This window comes from Vitis vinifera, chromosome 14, assembly GCF_030704535.1.
Source record: "Vitis vinifera cultivar Pinot Noir 40024 chromosome 14, ASM3070453v1".
In the NCBI taxonomy this organism is placed as follows: Eukaryota; Viridiplantae; Streptophyta; class Magnoliopsida; order Vitales; family Vitaceae; genus Vitis; species Vitis vinifera.
Window position 1 is genome coordinate 5,301,601 of NC_081818.1, and position 16,957 is coordinate 5,318,557.

The following is a 16,957-nucleotide window of genomic DNA, read 5'->3' on the forward strand; positions in this document are numbered from 1 at the left end:
TATGAAATCACAAGCAGCGAGATTCTAAATTCCATGTCTGCATTTGACTCCCACAACACATTCAAGTTTTGGTCTCCTTTGGCTGCTAAATTATTTCCATTGATCATTGATCATTGATCAAGTCTTAAAGACTCTCAAAGTATAAAAAATTGTGAGGTTCAAATATATGGGGACTTGGATTCCTTAGGAGATATTATCTATTATGGACCCGATGAGCTCAAGTTGGTACTAACTTTAATTGGTGAAAGCAACTACACAAATAAAGAAAACAAAGAATAAGATAAAAGGTATTAAATCCATGTCAATAACTCGGGGTTTGAAAATTCAAAGGTTTTGAACCTTTCGGCTTACTAAAATTATTACTTTTTAACATCTTAGGTGAGTACAAAAGTGATCATTCAAAAAATGTATATGAATTAATTGATAGAAGCTAGTTAATTAAATTTATTTTTATATACAAAATATGTTATATGATGTAATTTCATTATAACATTATAAAATTAGTAAAGATTCGGCTAAGCACAATCTACACCAGGAAGAATAATAAAGTAAACAAAAAGTTCGTCCCAAAGAAAACCAAGAATAGTGGAGATTTTGCATATCCTATCATTATAACCAAAATAAAATTACCAGTATTTTTAAGTATTAACACTATCATACATTTCATGACTCTACACATTAATAGAGAATAATAATTGTGACTTATTATTTAATCAAACTTATTTGTAGTATTATGCATATAAAAAATATATTAATTTAGGATTTTTTTTTTTGTATTTTTATATTTTTTAATATTAAAAGATTTTAAATAATTTCAAAATTCATGTGACTAATATAAAAATATTTTTCCAAGAAACAATTTTGTTAAAACTATTGTAATACTTTTACGACTATCATTTTTAAAAAAATTTTCCCAATTTCCTATAGTAGTTAAAAACCCAAGTTGTCCTTTCTAGAATCAAATCTCAATAAGCCATCATCTCAGTACATTCTCGTTGATGCTTTGCCGATGACACACCACTAAACTAAACAACAATATTTGATTGAATACTTACATTTTATCTCTAATATCCAGTATCAATTTGGATATGTAACATATTTTATATTGTGCTAATATTTAATTTGTTAAAAGATTAAAAATTAAAGTGAAAAAGATATAGTTTATCACAATTTTAATATTTTTAAGGAAAAATATATTACATAAAAAGATATCAAGTCTCTTTTATTTTTAATATTATTTAGACATCTCTTTACAGTTTACTTTTTTTAAATGTAATTTTAAAAATAATTTTATAATTCACGTTCTGATAACCTAATTTTTACTTTTTAATTTTTAAAATCTAATAAAAAATAAAAATTAAAGATATAGAATTTGTTTGATTTCTATTTTTTTTATAAAAAAAATTTAAATCCCTCCTATAAGAATAAAAAATTTCATCCATAAATAAAAAAAAATGATTATATTATTTTTCTTTTTTTATTAGATTAACAAACATATTTTACTTTTTATTTTTTAAAAATAAAAACAAATTATAAGCACCAAATATATTTAATATTTACAAAAACAAAAAATATAATTGACAGATCGTGAATATTTTGTGTTTGAAAAATTGTAGAAATAAAAGTGTATCCAAATGATATCCTATCTATTAATTCTATTTAATTTTATTAATTTGCATTAAATTTATGAAAATTCAAGCAATTAATTTTATATGACTTTAATAAAATAATTCAAAATTTTCTGCAAAAAAAAAAAGTAATACTGTTCAATTTAGAAGTGGATACATGTAAGATCATTAGTACTGCCCGTACTTAAAAAGTAGAGCAAAATATCAGACTTGGTGGTATTCAATGAGATTGAGTACGAAATGTAAACAGAGTAACAAGACCCTCTCATGCTTGCATTTTCAAACAAAGACAAAAATCTTCAGCCTTGGATTCGCTCTACACGAATGCCCTTTTATTATTATTATTTATTGTGTGGGACCCATGTATATGCAGTGCAGACAAGGCCTTCCCGTTATTAACCACACAATCAGTGGAAACAGCTGTAGCAATGAAGACGGATAGAAAAAGATGGAGACATTTATGAGATATGATGTGACCTGTTAACGGAAACCTTGCGTTTATCTCAGCGATTCTAAATTCCATAGCCTGCCATTTCCACCTGCGTTTGAGTCCCACAACACTTTAATATAATAATTAAAAAATTTTCAAAAAATTAGTACTTAAAATGGATTACCATTCTTGATTTAGCCCTTTGATTTTCATATGTTTATATCTATCAACGCTTTCTGCTAAGAATGAAAGTGGACAAACATTTTTGGATACCATTGATCATGTGTTTAGATTCTCAAAATCTAAAAAGTTGCAAGGTTTTAATTTGGGTGTTATTATTTTGATTTTTATGCGTTTACATCCATCAACACTTTCAACTAAGATCATTGATCATCTATTAAGACTCACGAACTCTAAAAAATTGTAAGGTTTTGATTTTGGGTGTTCTTACTAAGATGGTAGTGCTTTTAATTCCAATGAAAACAAATATCTTGAAACGTGGATTCCTCACATGAGCTATTATTATCCAATGTGGAGCCCGCCCATGTCCGTAAAGGATGAGATCCCATTTGTATCAATTTAATTGGTGAAAGCAATTAGACCAATGAAAAAAACAAAGAAAATGATAAAAGGTATTAAATATGATGTGAGTTGTGAAATAGTGACGATATATATGTTTATATTAAAGGAATACTTTTTCACAAAACGTTAAATGTGGGGGGTGGGTAGAAGATGAAGGATGGCGAAAGGACATGAGAGCTTACAACTATACTTCAGTCATTGATAGATGATGCCCCTTCAAACATGAGGGAGGAACAATGTGAAGCTTGTCTCAAATATGTTGAAAGCAAGTGATTGAGAGAGGTGAAGAATTTCTCCAACTTCAAATATGTTAGATCCAATTATAAGAATAAAAATTTTTATCTATAAAATTAAAAAAAAAAATCATTATAGTATTTTTCCTTTTTTTATTTAATTAACAAACATATTTTACTTTTTATTTTTTAAAAATAAAAACAAATTATAAGCATCAAACATATTTAATATTTACAAAAACCAAAAATATAATTGATAAATCGTTTATATTTTTTGTTTTGAAAAAATTGTGGAAATAAAAGTGTATCCAAATGATACCCAATCTATTAATTCTATTTGATTTTATTAATTTGTATTAAATTATGAAAAGTCAATCAATTAATTTATATGACTTTAATATAATAATTTCAAATTTTTGAGGAATAAAAAAAGAAAGAAAAAAAAAGACAAAAGTAATGCTTGTACAAGTTTGAAGTGGTAGATGAGTGATATTTTTTTATTTAAGATTTAAATTGAAATTGTGTTAACCCCTACCTCAGAGTCTGAGAGGCTAAAACGTAAGGAAAAAAAATGGGGATATCATACCCCAGAGTCTCACCGATATTTTCATGTAGTTTCAATTTTCAAACACAGAAAAAAGTCTTCAGCGTGGGGTTCCTTTCCACGAAAGAGCAATAAGTGAAAACGGGTGTAGTAATGAAGAAAGTAGAAGAAAAAGGAGACAGATATGAAACATGATGTGACCTCTGAATGGAAAGTAGAAACGGATGGAGACATATAATTGGAGGGATGCGGTTGTCTTTTCCAAATTCAAATGCCCTGCATGTGACTCCCACAACCCATTCAATATTCAGACGCCTTTAGCTACTGAACTTATTTCCCTTTTATCTTCTTTAATCACTACAAATTTACTTAATCATAATTCATTATACATGTTTTAAAAATATATACCAATTCAAATTACATATAATTTTAAAAAAAAATTAAAACAATATCATCTTTTATATAATATATTAGAACTTTTTATATGTTTATATTGAAAAGATAAAGGTTTTAGAGTTGAGATGTCAAAAAAAATTTTATATCTTAAATTTTTAAAGATATAAAATAAATCTAATTTTTTATAAAATATTGATTTTGTGTATAAAATTTATTAATATATTCTATTCTAACCAAAAAAAAAAAAAGAAACGTATGGAAGTATAAAATTTGTTTCACTTCTTTTTTTTGTGGAAAATTATCACCCAATTCACCCACGTTTTTATTTACTAAGGCTATGTTTGGTTCTCAGAAAATTTGAGGGAAAATGCAAGGGAAAGAAAATACAAAGGAAAAATATAAAGAAAGAAAAAATGAAGGAAAATAAAAAATGGATTAAAAATTGATAAGTTATTTTTATTTTTTGCTTCAAACTTATTTTATTTATTTTAACTCATTAATATAAAGATTAAATAATTTTAAAATACATAAATTTTTAATTAATTTTAATTATATTTATTTATTTTTATTTTTTTCATAGGACAATCAAATATGAAAAAATCATTTTTCTTTGTATTTTTTTTTTTTTACATAGTATTTTCCTTGGAACCAAACATAACCTAAACCAATAACAGGGTATCTCACTCTCGCCTATAATCATAAAAAATAATAAATTATTTCATTTACATGAACCAGTACGAAAAAGGCGCTCCCATTATTAGGCTCAAACAGTGAAAGATACTTACTGTAGCAATAAATAAAATAAAGAAAAAGACAGACACATTCAATGACTCTAAATTCCTTTGTGCCATTCACGACCTGCATGTGACTCCCACAAGTCACTCAAGTTTCAGTCTCCTTTGGCTGCTTTAATCTCTTCTTCTTTGACTATAAAAAATAATCATAATTTATTTATCATACATGTTTTAAGATATAATATATGTGATATGATCTAACTTTTGCTAAATTATTTCCATTTAATCTCTTCTCCAACTATAAAAAATAATCATAATTTAGTTATCATACATGTTTTTAAATTATCAAATAGGTGGGTGGGCATTCACAATGACGATCACTTACTTATCTCATTAAAACATGCTTTAAACAAAAATCGTAAGATCACTTACATCAAATTCTTAAAGTTCTTTATGTTGTTCTTTAATAATCATAATTTAGACTTTTTTTTTGTCAACTTAAAAATAATGCTTATACAAATTAGAAGTCGATTTATTTCCAAACTTATAACATCATTAGTATTAGTATTATTATTATTATTATTATTATTTGAAAAAAAAACCAAAATAGATAGGTAGTTTTCCACATCATGACTGGCAAGTGTACAAATATTAATTATGGGAATCACCCACTTAGTTACTAATTCATTTTTGCCTCGAGACATCCCATCTTAATTTTAATTTTTTTAAATAAAAATATATAACATCTCAATGCCTGATTTAAAAAAAAAATATAATATTATTTAAACATTTCTCATTGTTTATTTTTTAAATAAAAAAATTAAAACTAATTTCGTAAAACATGTTTGGTAATGTATTTTACTTTTTACTTTTAAATTTGATAACAAAAAATTGAAAATAAAGATATAAAATTTGTTTGATATCTAACAAGCTCTTAATTTATACAAATATTTTTGTAAATTTTTTATTATTATTATTATTATTATAAATGGTTTTAAAGAGAATCAGTTTAATGATTACATTTTTGGCTTAAAAATGAATATGTAAATTAAATGAGATTGAGTGTGAAATCACTGAAATGTAAACAGAGTCACGAGACTGAAGACCCTGCCATATCATGCTTGCATTTTCAAACAAAGACAAAAATCTTCAGCCTTGAATTCCTTACACGAATTCCTTACAATTATTCTTGTTGTTGTGGAGGCCATGTACCTGCAATATTGAAAAGGGCTTCCATTATTACCATCAATTAGTGAAAACAGCTGTAGCAATGAAGAAAGTAGAAAAATGATGGAGACATTTCTGAAAGATGATGTGACCTCTGAATGGAGCCATATCATTCCATGTTCAAATCACCTGCATGTGACTCCCACAACACATTCAATACTCAGGCGCCTTTGCCTATTGAACTTATTTCCCTCCTATCGTCTATAATGACTACAAAAGTACTTAATCATAATTCATTATACATATTTTAAGATATATATGCGAATTTAAATGTATACCTTTCCTATTTTTTTTTTTAAGAACAAAATATTAAAATAATATTATCTTTATATAACGTAATTCAGAAAATACTTTATAAAATCACTTTCGTACTTTTATTTTTATTTATCAAACCAACCATATATATTGTTCCACCGATAAGAATAAAAAATTTGTTAATAAAAAAAAAAAATTATATCATTTTTCCTTTTTTATTTAATTAATAAATATATTTTACTTTTTCTTTTTTAAAATAAAAAAAAATTATAAGCACCAAATATATTTAATATTTACCAAAAACGAAAAATATAATTAACAAATCGTGGATATTTTTTGTTTTGAAAAATTGTAGAAATAGAAGTGTATCCCAATAATGCCCTATCTATTAATTCTATTTAATTTTATTAATTTGTATTAAATTTATAAAAATTCAAGCAATTAATTTTATATGACTTTAATATAATAATTCAAAATTTTCCTGTTCATTTCCAAACCTAAAAGATCATTAGTAATATCTGTAGTTAAAAGTAAAACAAAATATGTCATTTACGGTGTGAAGATATAATGGTTGATGAGTGGTATTTTTGGATATAAGATTTAAATGGAAATTATGTTTATCCCTATCTCAAATTCTTAGAAGCTAAATAGTAGGGGGAAAAATGGGTTAAATTATGTAAAATTTATATCACTTTCCATTTCTTAAATTTTTTGGTAAAATCTACAAAAAAAATTTCATTACTAATCATTTAAAAACTTTTGATACAACTTAAAATGAGATGGTTGCAATCTTTAATTTTTTGTTAAATAATATATAAGTGTTGTACCTCTGTATTCTTAAATTTGCTTGTATGTAAGTTCATGGTTTAAATTTTTCATTAATAATTCTCCTATCCTTAATTTACAATTATGTCTACAAAGAAGATGAAATCTCAACCACAATTCATTTGAGAATGATTTTAACTACGTCTAAAAAGTGGACAATGTTGAAATTATAATCCAACTTGAAATAAAAAATCTCAATCATAATTCATTTGAGAATGATTTTAGTTAAAAATACATTTAGAGTGCATTTATGAAACATTTGATGGGCTTACAATTTGAGGGATGTGGCTGCCTTTTCCATATTCAAATCACCTGCATGCGGCTCCCACAACCCATTCAATATTCAGACCCCTTTGCCCACTCTAATCATTTCCCTTTTCTCGTCTTTAATGACCAATCATAATTCATTATACATGTTTTAAAAAATATATATGAATTTAAATGTACACCCTTCCTATTTTTATTTTTAATATAAAAAATTAAAATGGTATTGTCTTTTGTATGATATATTAGAACTTTTTAGATGTTTATATTAAAAAGATAAAAAAATTTACAAAATTGAAATATATATATAAAAAAAGATAATTTTTAAGATATAAAGTAAATATAAATTCCATTATTACCCTCAATAAGTGAAGCAACTGTAGCACTGAAGAAAATAGAGAAGAAGACATAGACATATGGAGTCACACTCAGCGATTCTAAATTTCTTGGTCTGCCATATTCCACACCTGCATTTGACTCCCACAACACATTAAGTTTCAGTCTCCTTTGGCTGCTAAATTATTTCCATTCATCATTGATCATGTGTTCATAGTCTCAAAGTCTAAATAATTATGGGGTTCAAATATTTTGAGACTTGGATTCCTTACCTGACATATTATCCATTGTGGAACCCATGTCCACTAAGGATGAGCTTCCATTGGTGCTAACTTTAATTGATGAAAGTTGCTACACAAATAAAGAAAATAAAGAATAAAATAAAAGGTATTAATCATGATGTGAGTTGTGAGACCCATGTCAATGAGTCGGGGTTTGAAAATTGAGAGGTTTTAGACCTTTTGGCTTACTAAAATTATTATCTTTTAACATCTTACGTGAGTACAAAAGTAATCATATATGGTTTATTATGCATATTCCAAAAAATATATGTGATTTAATTGATACAAGCTAGTTGATTAAATTTATTTTTATGTACAAAATATGTTATATGATGTAATTTTATCATAATATTATAAAATTGGTAAAGGCTCTACTAAGCACAATCTACACCATAAAGAATAATAAAGTAAACAAAAAAAAAAAAAATCTAAAAGAAAACCATAACTTACTTTCAATTTATTTATATTAAACCAACAAGGTTTCATACTTATAGACTGATGAAAAAATTCTTCAAAAATCATAAGAAATAATCATAACATATTTTCTTTATTTTTATTTCATAATAATAAAAAAATATTTTTATTCTACAACTAGAAACCAAATTGCTACTATAATGGCTAATAGTCATAAAAATTAGAAATACAATTGAAAAATAATTTATTTTTCAATTTTTAAAAATAGTAAAAACAAAATTATACACTGTTGACACATTAATTAATCATTTTATTTTAATAAGATATAACTAATTATTAATTTATAATTTTAATAGAATAGTTAAAAATTATAAATATTAATTCTTTTCTCAATCACCACCAAATAGAAGTATTACCAATTTTGTGTTATTTCGTGCATTTTCTACTGGACTTCACATTTTTGTGCACATATTCCATCATTTTGTGTACAGTAATTATTTTTATACTACAACAAATGTAGGGTTTTGCCAAAAATTAATTTGTGATTTAAAAATAGTATTTGTGGTAAAAAAATTTATTTGTGACAAGTTTGTTGCTATAAATCTGTGTGCTATTATTTTTAAGCATAAAAGTTTATTTTATAACAAGATAAATAATTTTTCCAAAAAAATAGAAGAAAAGTGACAAATTACCATTTTCAACACAATAAAAGCATTGATAAGTTTAACAACTGATTTTCCAATTCTCAAATTGTGGATAGTTGAAACTAGATTTCAATTCTTCATGAATCTCAATTTTTAATAATTTGTACCATTTATTTTTTGTGATGCATATTGGTTGTTAATTAATTTGTCTTTATAATTGGAATAAACTGAACATTATAAAACAATATCAGATGTATTTTGATTTCATAAAATAAATGAAACAAATTTTCTTAATCAATTAAACAAATAAAATATGTAAAATGCAACACCTAAAAAAGATAAAATAAAATAAATTTAAAACACATACCAACCCGTTTGACAAAAATTAGAACTCACAAATAGTAGTAAAACATATATTATTATTAGATCCTTGACATGATCTATTACACTTTCAAGGAGAGCTGCCTTGTCCATCAACAGTAAGGAAATATTGATCCTTTTCAAATTCTAACAAAGAATGTGTAGTAGGTTGTTTAACATTTTTCAGGACTAACCAACCAAACTGTTTTTGACCACTGATCCTCGAGATATTACCTGAAAAGATGCATAGACACAAAAATTCCAGACATCAGCTGAATCAAGTAATCCAGAAAAAAAGGGATGATTGAAAGTTTCAAAAAATGCCATCCCTTTTCACACTTGATCTACTTTCATGTGGTTGAGCAAGTGACAATGGTGTTGGGCATGGATATTGAAGACTTTGGGCTTTGTAGGTTTTAGCAAAAGTTTAAATATAGTATGCAAAGTTACGAAGGAGATAGAAAAAAGACTTGTGTACATGACATGGTATTGATTTTCAATCTCATCTCAGAATAGAATGAGAGTCCTCTCTTACCAGGGAAAATACTCTGAAAAATTCCACTTTTGCTGCCTGTATTAGCCAAAATAAAATCAAGCTGATGAGAGTTGAATGGAAACATGGATTCAAACAACACAAGTAATGATTACCTGATATGCATCTCCATGCTCATGGTCATTATTTGGCTTTTTCCGTACCTAGAGTGATTAAAGTGAATCAATTGTCAGTTTAAGATGAACTTGAAGCACCATAACATTTTGGTCACATGCAAAGTTGTAGTCATTTTCTCTTCAATTACAAGAAACAAGTCAGAAAAAAAAAAAAAAAGAATAAGTTAATCCCCAAGTCTGAATTCTCACCCTTCTCTAGAAAAACAAAGGATATGAAGACAATGAGAATTGAGACTCATAGTTTGGTTGATTCTGGTGGTACCGGGAGGTGTAATGGCACCAGTTAAGGCCACCACACTGCCGCCTTCTTTCACTATCTTCACTGCCTAATTGATGTAGAAAGGAAAAAGTTTTGTGTTCATCCACCATCAATTCACTCTATCAAGCAAGACCCAAACAGATATGGAGCAGGGGAATTAAATTTCAATAAGTTAAAGTGGGATAAGGGGCATTTCAAATAAAGGATAATAGTACAATAAGTGACTCCTCAAAATGAGCAATAAATACAAGAATTTACCAACTGCATCATAAACTACATCGAATTTCTCTGCCAAATCAGCTCCCAAGCTCTTCATTAGCTCCAGTTTTCCTGTGCTTGAAGTAGCAGCGCGACTATTGAGGTACCAAACACTTGTCTTGCAATAAAAAAGGAGGAAAAATGGAATTATTGTTTCTATATCATACTCATTTGCCTTATCCAAATTATTTAGGGGGCAATGGTAGCACAAGTTTTGTTTTGTTCACTCTACTGAGAGCCCCTATCTCGATTTTTAACAACTAATAAATGGAGGACCCCCATCTAATTGCGAAAGGAGGTTTATATTTTAGGTACAAAAGATTTTTCTCCACTACAGGCCATGAATAGATAACATTTAAAATGGAAAATATATAATTAGGAACTGAAATTCAAATGCCTAGATGACAAGGCTTCCAACTCCACCAACACCGCCCAAAACAAGAATAGATTTACCAGCAGAAAATCCAGTCCTTCTAAACCATCATAGGCTCTCTCAATTGTAAGAGGAAGTCCAACAGCTTGAACAAAATCCAGATTCTTTGGCTTTAGAGCCAACAGTTTCTCTTCAATAGTAGTGCATTTTGCAAATGAGCTAAACTGCTTAGGCTTGTCCAATGTTTTCTCATTTATGTTTCCATATAACTCCGAATAGAGTAAATAGAAAGGAATCATGTAAAATCCCTCAAGTAAATGCATATTTCTTTCTTTAAATTGAATTTCAGAATTCTTTAGATTGGTTACCAATAGTCCATGCAAGAACACACCTTCTTCAAAGTGATGAAAACGTTTCTGATCTCTGATGGCAATGTTCCTTTTAGAAACCTTTGAAACAAGCTTAATTGTATAGTATTTCATGGGTGATGTCTTATTTGGTATGAAGACTTTGTCATGCTAAAAGAAAATGGACATGGAGGGTAACAATTTTGAAGGGATGAAGAGGTCAAAGATTTGCATAATGTTTTTTATTTCCTCTGAAATTTCTTGTTCTCTTGTTCAGGATTCTTTATAGGGGTAGGGTAGTTTGTCTTTTCCATATTTCATTAATTGAGGTCAAGGGTGATGATTAAGCTTCTTTTGCTAAGCCTTTTTTGTTTTTTTTTTTTTCTTTTTGGGGGTAAAATTTTCTCAATTTCTTCTGCGTTTTCAAATATGTTTTAGAAGTAAATTTTATGGATAATATTTTATTTTAATCATTCTTTATTATATAATTATTTTTTAAAATAATTCTCATAAAATAACAAAAAACAAAAAATAAAATAAAATATGTTAAAAACAAACAAGGACCTTCTGACCATGGATTCCTTGTTTGCTTCACTCCATGCCTAACAATTTCCTCTTTCTTAGTATTTATTCTTCAGTTTTACTGGTATAAATAAATAGTTAGTTCCTTCATCTATAAAGGGTAGCTAGAGAACTGTTATTACCAATGAATAATGACACCATAATCACCTTCATTTTGAACATTTACATACACCTTATCGTCTCTATGAATCCGAATGACCAGCCCTGGAAAGCTCTCATTCACAGTCAGCAGCATGCTCTTTGTGCTGCACAGCCTTGTGAAATTGGACTTCTTCAGCTACAGGAGATAAAAAAGAGAGGCAATATACAATGTGACTAACAAAAAAGACCTCGGATTCTGACAAAAGCAGGCAAGTGTGAAGGTAACACTACAACAAAGTCATAGTAGTGGGCATCTCCTTGGACCCAAGTGTTAAGGTAATTTACTAGTAGCCTAAGATAATCAAATAGCTAAATTGAAAACCCAAAATTAGTATATTAGAACATTGTAGATTGTGTTACATATCCAGGAAGATTGAGCAAATCGCTTTGGTAAAAATCTAGTATTCTAACAAGAATGTGAAGCTAAAGACATCTTATTTAGTTGAAAAGAGGCCTTCCAAAGCATATTCAATAGACATGTAGTCACTTTCATTATTAGAACAATTCAATTAGTAGTTGTGTCATTAAAAATATATATATATATATATATAGACACACACATACACAAAAAAGGCCATGTTATGTGAGAATCCACATATTGTGAGGAACAAAAGCTCACCAAATTACTAAAGGAGAAAGCATTGACAGAAGAAAAATGGATACAGGAGAGCTACTCACCATAACTGTGAATAATGAAATATTCACTAGAAGTGCAGATGGGGGTGTTTTATTTTATTTTATTTTCCATCATACGGATGGATAACATCATATGCAGGAAACAGGTCTAAAGAGAGCATTGGGCAGCTCAGCAGAAACCACACTTGATAAACTCATTTGGATAAAGTATTAATGATAAAAATCATTTAAATAAAGAGAAATTTTGCCTTACTAATTCCTTCAACAATTTCTTTTCATTTAAATGCATTGTCATCATAATTTATAAGATGAATGCATTACTCCCAAATTAACCCATCTAATTCTCAATTCATCATAACTGAGGAATGTTGCTTGAGCACCAGTTTTATAATTTATCATCCCATAAAGCAACCAAAGGTTCATGTTTGACTTCAGACCCATCAAAGAGGAAATAAAAATTTCCAATACCTAACAAGTCAAAATATGTGCATAAATACATACATTTTAAGCATGTGATGAAATAGATAAAACTATTCCCCAAGATTAACATAAGAACGATATAATAACAGATGCAAATATATTTAGATCAATTCATGATACGAATAAATAAGAGGCCTTAATACATACTTCTTAAGCCATTGACATTGGATTTGTTAAGTTTTGCAGTGATAATCTCCTTGACAAACAACCGAAACATAACCAATCTAAACTCCACCTGCCAAGATACCGTGATTTTCAATTCTCATATGAGCAGAAACATTGGAAGAGTTGGACATTCCATAAAAATTGATCCAGCCTATCATCTTTTTCGACAGCAGAATATGTAGGCATGCCACAAGTCGAGATGGATAAAGTATGAAAACCAAATTTTAGATTTAACCATACCGTATAGGTTGAAGTACTATTCCCAAGGAAGACAAAACCACAAGCTGTAGACCTGATATCATTAACAAAGATACACAACCCCAAATTCGCAATAACCTTCATCAACACATTCTTCTCGATCCCTTAAATGCTTTGAAATCACAATAACAAAAAACGCAAAGATAATGCTCAATCTCCCGACCTTGTCTAAGAAGAGACTTTCAAGCTCTCCTTTGATGGCTTCACTGAGAGGAAGGTCCAGAAGATGAGGCGACAATTGGAGTGTGTGCTCAATCAAGCTAAGGAAGAACATCTAAACCTAGAAAACGTAGATTTCAAACCGATAATCAATGGCAAAGGCTGATTATTAAAAGAAATTGAACAAATTAACATACAAAAAGTAACAAATTGTCTTCTCTAACTTGTTTTTGCATCTGTAGGGCTCTTCAGTGAGCTTCTGGTTGATCTAAGGCTTTAATCTCCGACTGGTCACCGTTTTCAGCAATAGGAATATTTCAATTCCTGCCACGCCGGTGAGGTTTGCGATTCGTCAACGATGAGAGGAGAGACCGAAACCAAAGTTGGGGGGACCGTGGGAGAGCGAGAAGAGCTGAGTCTAAAACAGAAAAATTATTTCAATAATGTGAAAAAAAAAATCAAAATTGACATAATGATTTTAGAATTAAAAATTATTTTATTTTTATTGTTCCTAAACAAAATTTGATATCAAATTTCATATCAATATTTGGAATTGTTGACTATAATTTGGGAAAAAAAATATTCAATTCATTTTTTTCAAAAAAAAAAAAAAATTGTCATCGCATGCTCAAGACTTTATATATATATTGTGTAAAATTAATATTGAATTAATTAGGCTTAACTTGTAATATGGTATAATTAAAGACAAAATCCATGTCAAAGTCTTATTAACAATCATTCGCCACCAATATATGATGTGATTAAATATACTATTTTGTGATGAATAGAAATTTCAACTCTAACAAAAATCCTTTTTGACATTAAAATAAAATTTATTATAAAAATCTACTTTTTTTTCCATAAAATTATTTGTGCCTAAAATTATGGTAGCAAAATATGAAATTTGTTGTAGTGTTATTCTTGATGGGTGCTATGCAGGATGACTATTTTTATTAATATGATACAAGTTGTGCAAGATGACTTTTAGAGGAAAAAAAATTTGGGTGGACTCAGTTCATGAATGCAAATCATTTTTTTTAGTATGTATTAGAAATCTTAGGTATCAACCAAAATTATCTCCTATAGAACGTGAATCTTTCCTTGTAATTACCATTTACCTTACTTAACTTAATCATTTACCTTATTTAGCTTAGCTAATTTTGTACCTATACAGAGGTAATGTTTCTTACCAAGATGATAGAATAATATACTCATTTCACTAAATTTAATGGATAACTGTTTGATGGTGAAATGCTTTGAAAATTAGAATCAGTTGTGTTTTACAAATGCCTTTGTTTAGTCGATAGGGAGTTATTTGAAGTTACCTCATTTTTTACAAGGATGTGAAAATTTTTGGAATATGGCTGAGATCCGACACCCAGCCTGCCTTAAAAATCAAACTGAAAATTTTTATTTTCTCCATTGCATGGTTGACATCTATGTGAGAAATTTTTTTTAATTTGTTTGTAATATAAAAAAAAATCTAAATAGAGAAAAAATGTTGAAGAAAAAGATAAACAAAATATACTAATTAATAGAGTGGTGAATTTTTATATTTTATTTTATATTTTCATGTGGGAATTTAATATTTTGTTTTTAAGTTATTAATTTTAATTTTTTATTTAACAATAACTAATATAATTTTTATTTAATTTTAGAATGGAAAGAGATAGGAAGTATTTTCGTAAGAAACATTAGATGGTTAAAGTATTTAAGTATCAAATTATTGTGTTATTCAAATTTTTCATTCTTTTTGGTTGAACGACTTTACTTTCATAATAATGTTGTTTAGAACTTGAGTTTTAAAATAGCAAACATGAAAGTAGGTTCATGAATTTTTCACTTAATGCATGCAAATTCGGGGTTACAATTAGCACAACATATGGTATCCCTCTAACATAATGGTAGTACCAAATCATTCCTAAATTCGAGAACATGATTTACAATGCTAAAGCCTGATAGTAATTATGGTGTCATCTAAAGCCTAAACCATTTGATGATCAAATTGACATGTTGTTAGTTCTATTTATTTATTTATTTTTCAAGTAGGCTTTTGATTACCCTTGAAAGGCTTGGAGGTTGCTTTAAAATGTTGTCACTCTAGTTGCGTAATTAGAGATCATACTTGAGTAAATTGCAAGTGAACTTGATTTTCCTAACAATCAATAACCAACCAAACATAAGTAGATCGATTGTTGCACAATGAACATACAAGTGAAAAAGCCATGTTATCTAAGGTTGATTATCCAAGAACATTCTAACCAATTAGACTCATTTAATACATGAAGAGATTTCTACTCAATGATTATCCTCATAAGACATTCTTAAATATATTTGACTAAACTCATATGTCAAGCCAAACTCTGAACATCCTATCAAAGGATATTATGAATCCTTTATTTACTATTAGATTTTATTTAACGAATTTTCATGGTGTCATATTCCACATTTGAAAGCAATATTTCATAATTTAAGACATGATTAAAAATTTACTCAAACAATAACAAAAATTCCTTTATCATATGTATTTTATAATTTATGAAATGTCAACTCATGCAATACAAGAAGTCGAATATTAATAAATTAAAACTTTCATCATTATGCAAGACCACACACCTAACAAACCAATTTATTAGGGATATAACAATGAACAGAACAAAATGCATATGAAAATCTAGCATGTGTTTGAATAAATAAACTCCTATCAAATGAAGGAAATGATTGAAGGAAACATCATTGACAATTTCTCAAACATCATCAATAATTTCTCTTTCAAAGGCTGCATCTGTACTTCATCTCAAATAGGGCAGAACATGAAGTACATCCAATGTACCTAAAAAAAAAATGATAAGAACAAAAGAAAATGATACCATTTAAATATAAATAACGTAAAACTTAGCAATAATATTTATAGAATATATTATGAAGAAACAAAACATATTCTTCCTTTGGGATAAAAAAAAAAATGGATGCCACCTCCATCCTATTAATATTTAATATTTTTTAAAATTAAATTTTTTTTTAATCATGTTTTTCAATTCCTTTATATTTGATTTATTATTCATTTGTATATTATTGAAAACAATTTTTTTTTATTAATTTAAGAAATTTATTATTACATGTTAATAGTAAACATACAAAATATTATTCTTTGTTTGATATTCATCTTGAAAGTTATACTTATCATAAATTTATATTATATCATTTGCATACTATACTAATTTGAATTAGCAAAGGTTTTTTTGCATTATAAAAAGGTGTTTTATTTAGTTAAATTAGATCAAAATAAAGGAAGTTAATTATTATGAATGTAAAAGGATAGAATATTTACAATTTTTTTTAATCTATTAGAAATAAATCCAATAATTTTTTTTAATGAGGGTGATTTGACTGTATTTTGAAAGAATGATAGTTATTCTCTTATATGAAACATATTTAAAATTAAATTTTAAATTAATTTAATGTTTTGTTATTAAA

The 16,957-nt window shown here is 27.5% G+C and overlaps 3 protein-coding genes across 6 annotated transcripts in view; all 3 read right to left on the bottom strand.

Moving 5' to 3' along the window:
* The window catches only part of LOC100251264 (uncharacterized), a 196,301-nt gene that overhangs the window by 82,075 nt on the left and 97,269 nt on the right, over positions 1 to 16,957 (bottom strand). For 3 of the 4 annotated variants that reach the window (XM_059742379.1, XM_059742378.1, XM_059742377.1), the window contains exon 8: positions 10,340 to 10,374. The gene's annotated coding sequence lies outside the window, so the exon portion shown is untranslated. Of the gene's footprint in view, positions 1 to 9,194; positions 9,388 to 9,688; positions 9,725 to 9,801; positions 9,850 to 10,011; positions 10,201 to 10,339; positions 10,375 to 16,957 lie in introns of those variants that run through there. The other variant, XM_059742376.1, reaches the window with a different exon arrangement.
* On the bottom strand, positions 9,343 to 11,035 carry LOC132255028 (2-methylene-furan-3-one reductase-like). The gene is made up of 5 exons (XM_059742497.1): positions 10,793 to 11,035; positions 10,344 to 10,457; positions 9,802 to 9,849; positions 9,689 to 9,724; positions 9,343 to 9,387 (listed from the first exon to the last, which is right to left on the bottom strand). The coding sequence occupies exons 1-5, from the start codon at positions 11,033 to 11,035 to the stop codon at positions 9,343 to 9,345; spliced, it is 486 nt and encodes a 161-aa protein (XP_059598480.1).
* On the bottom strand, positions 11,663 to 13,950 carry LOC132255014 (uncharacterized). The gene is made up of 3 exons (XM_059742395.1): positions 13,304 to 13,950; positions 13,046 to 13,133; positions 11,663 to 11,918 (listed from the first exon to the last, which is right to left on the bottom strand). The coding sequence occupies exons 1-3, from the start codon at positions 13,403 to 13,405 to the stop codon at positions 11,857 to 11,859; spliced, it is 252 nt and encodes an 83-aa protein (XP_059598378.1). The 5' UTR covers positions 13,406 to 13,950; the 3' UTR covers positions 11,663 to 11,856.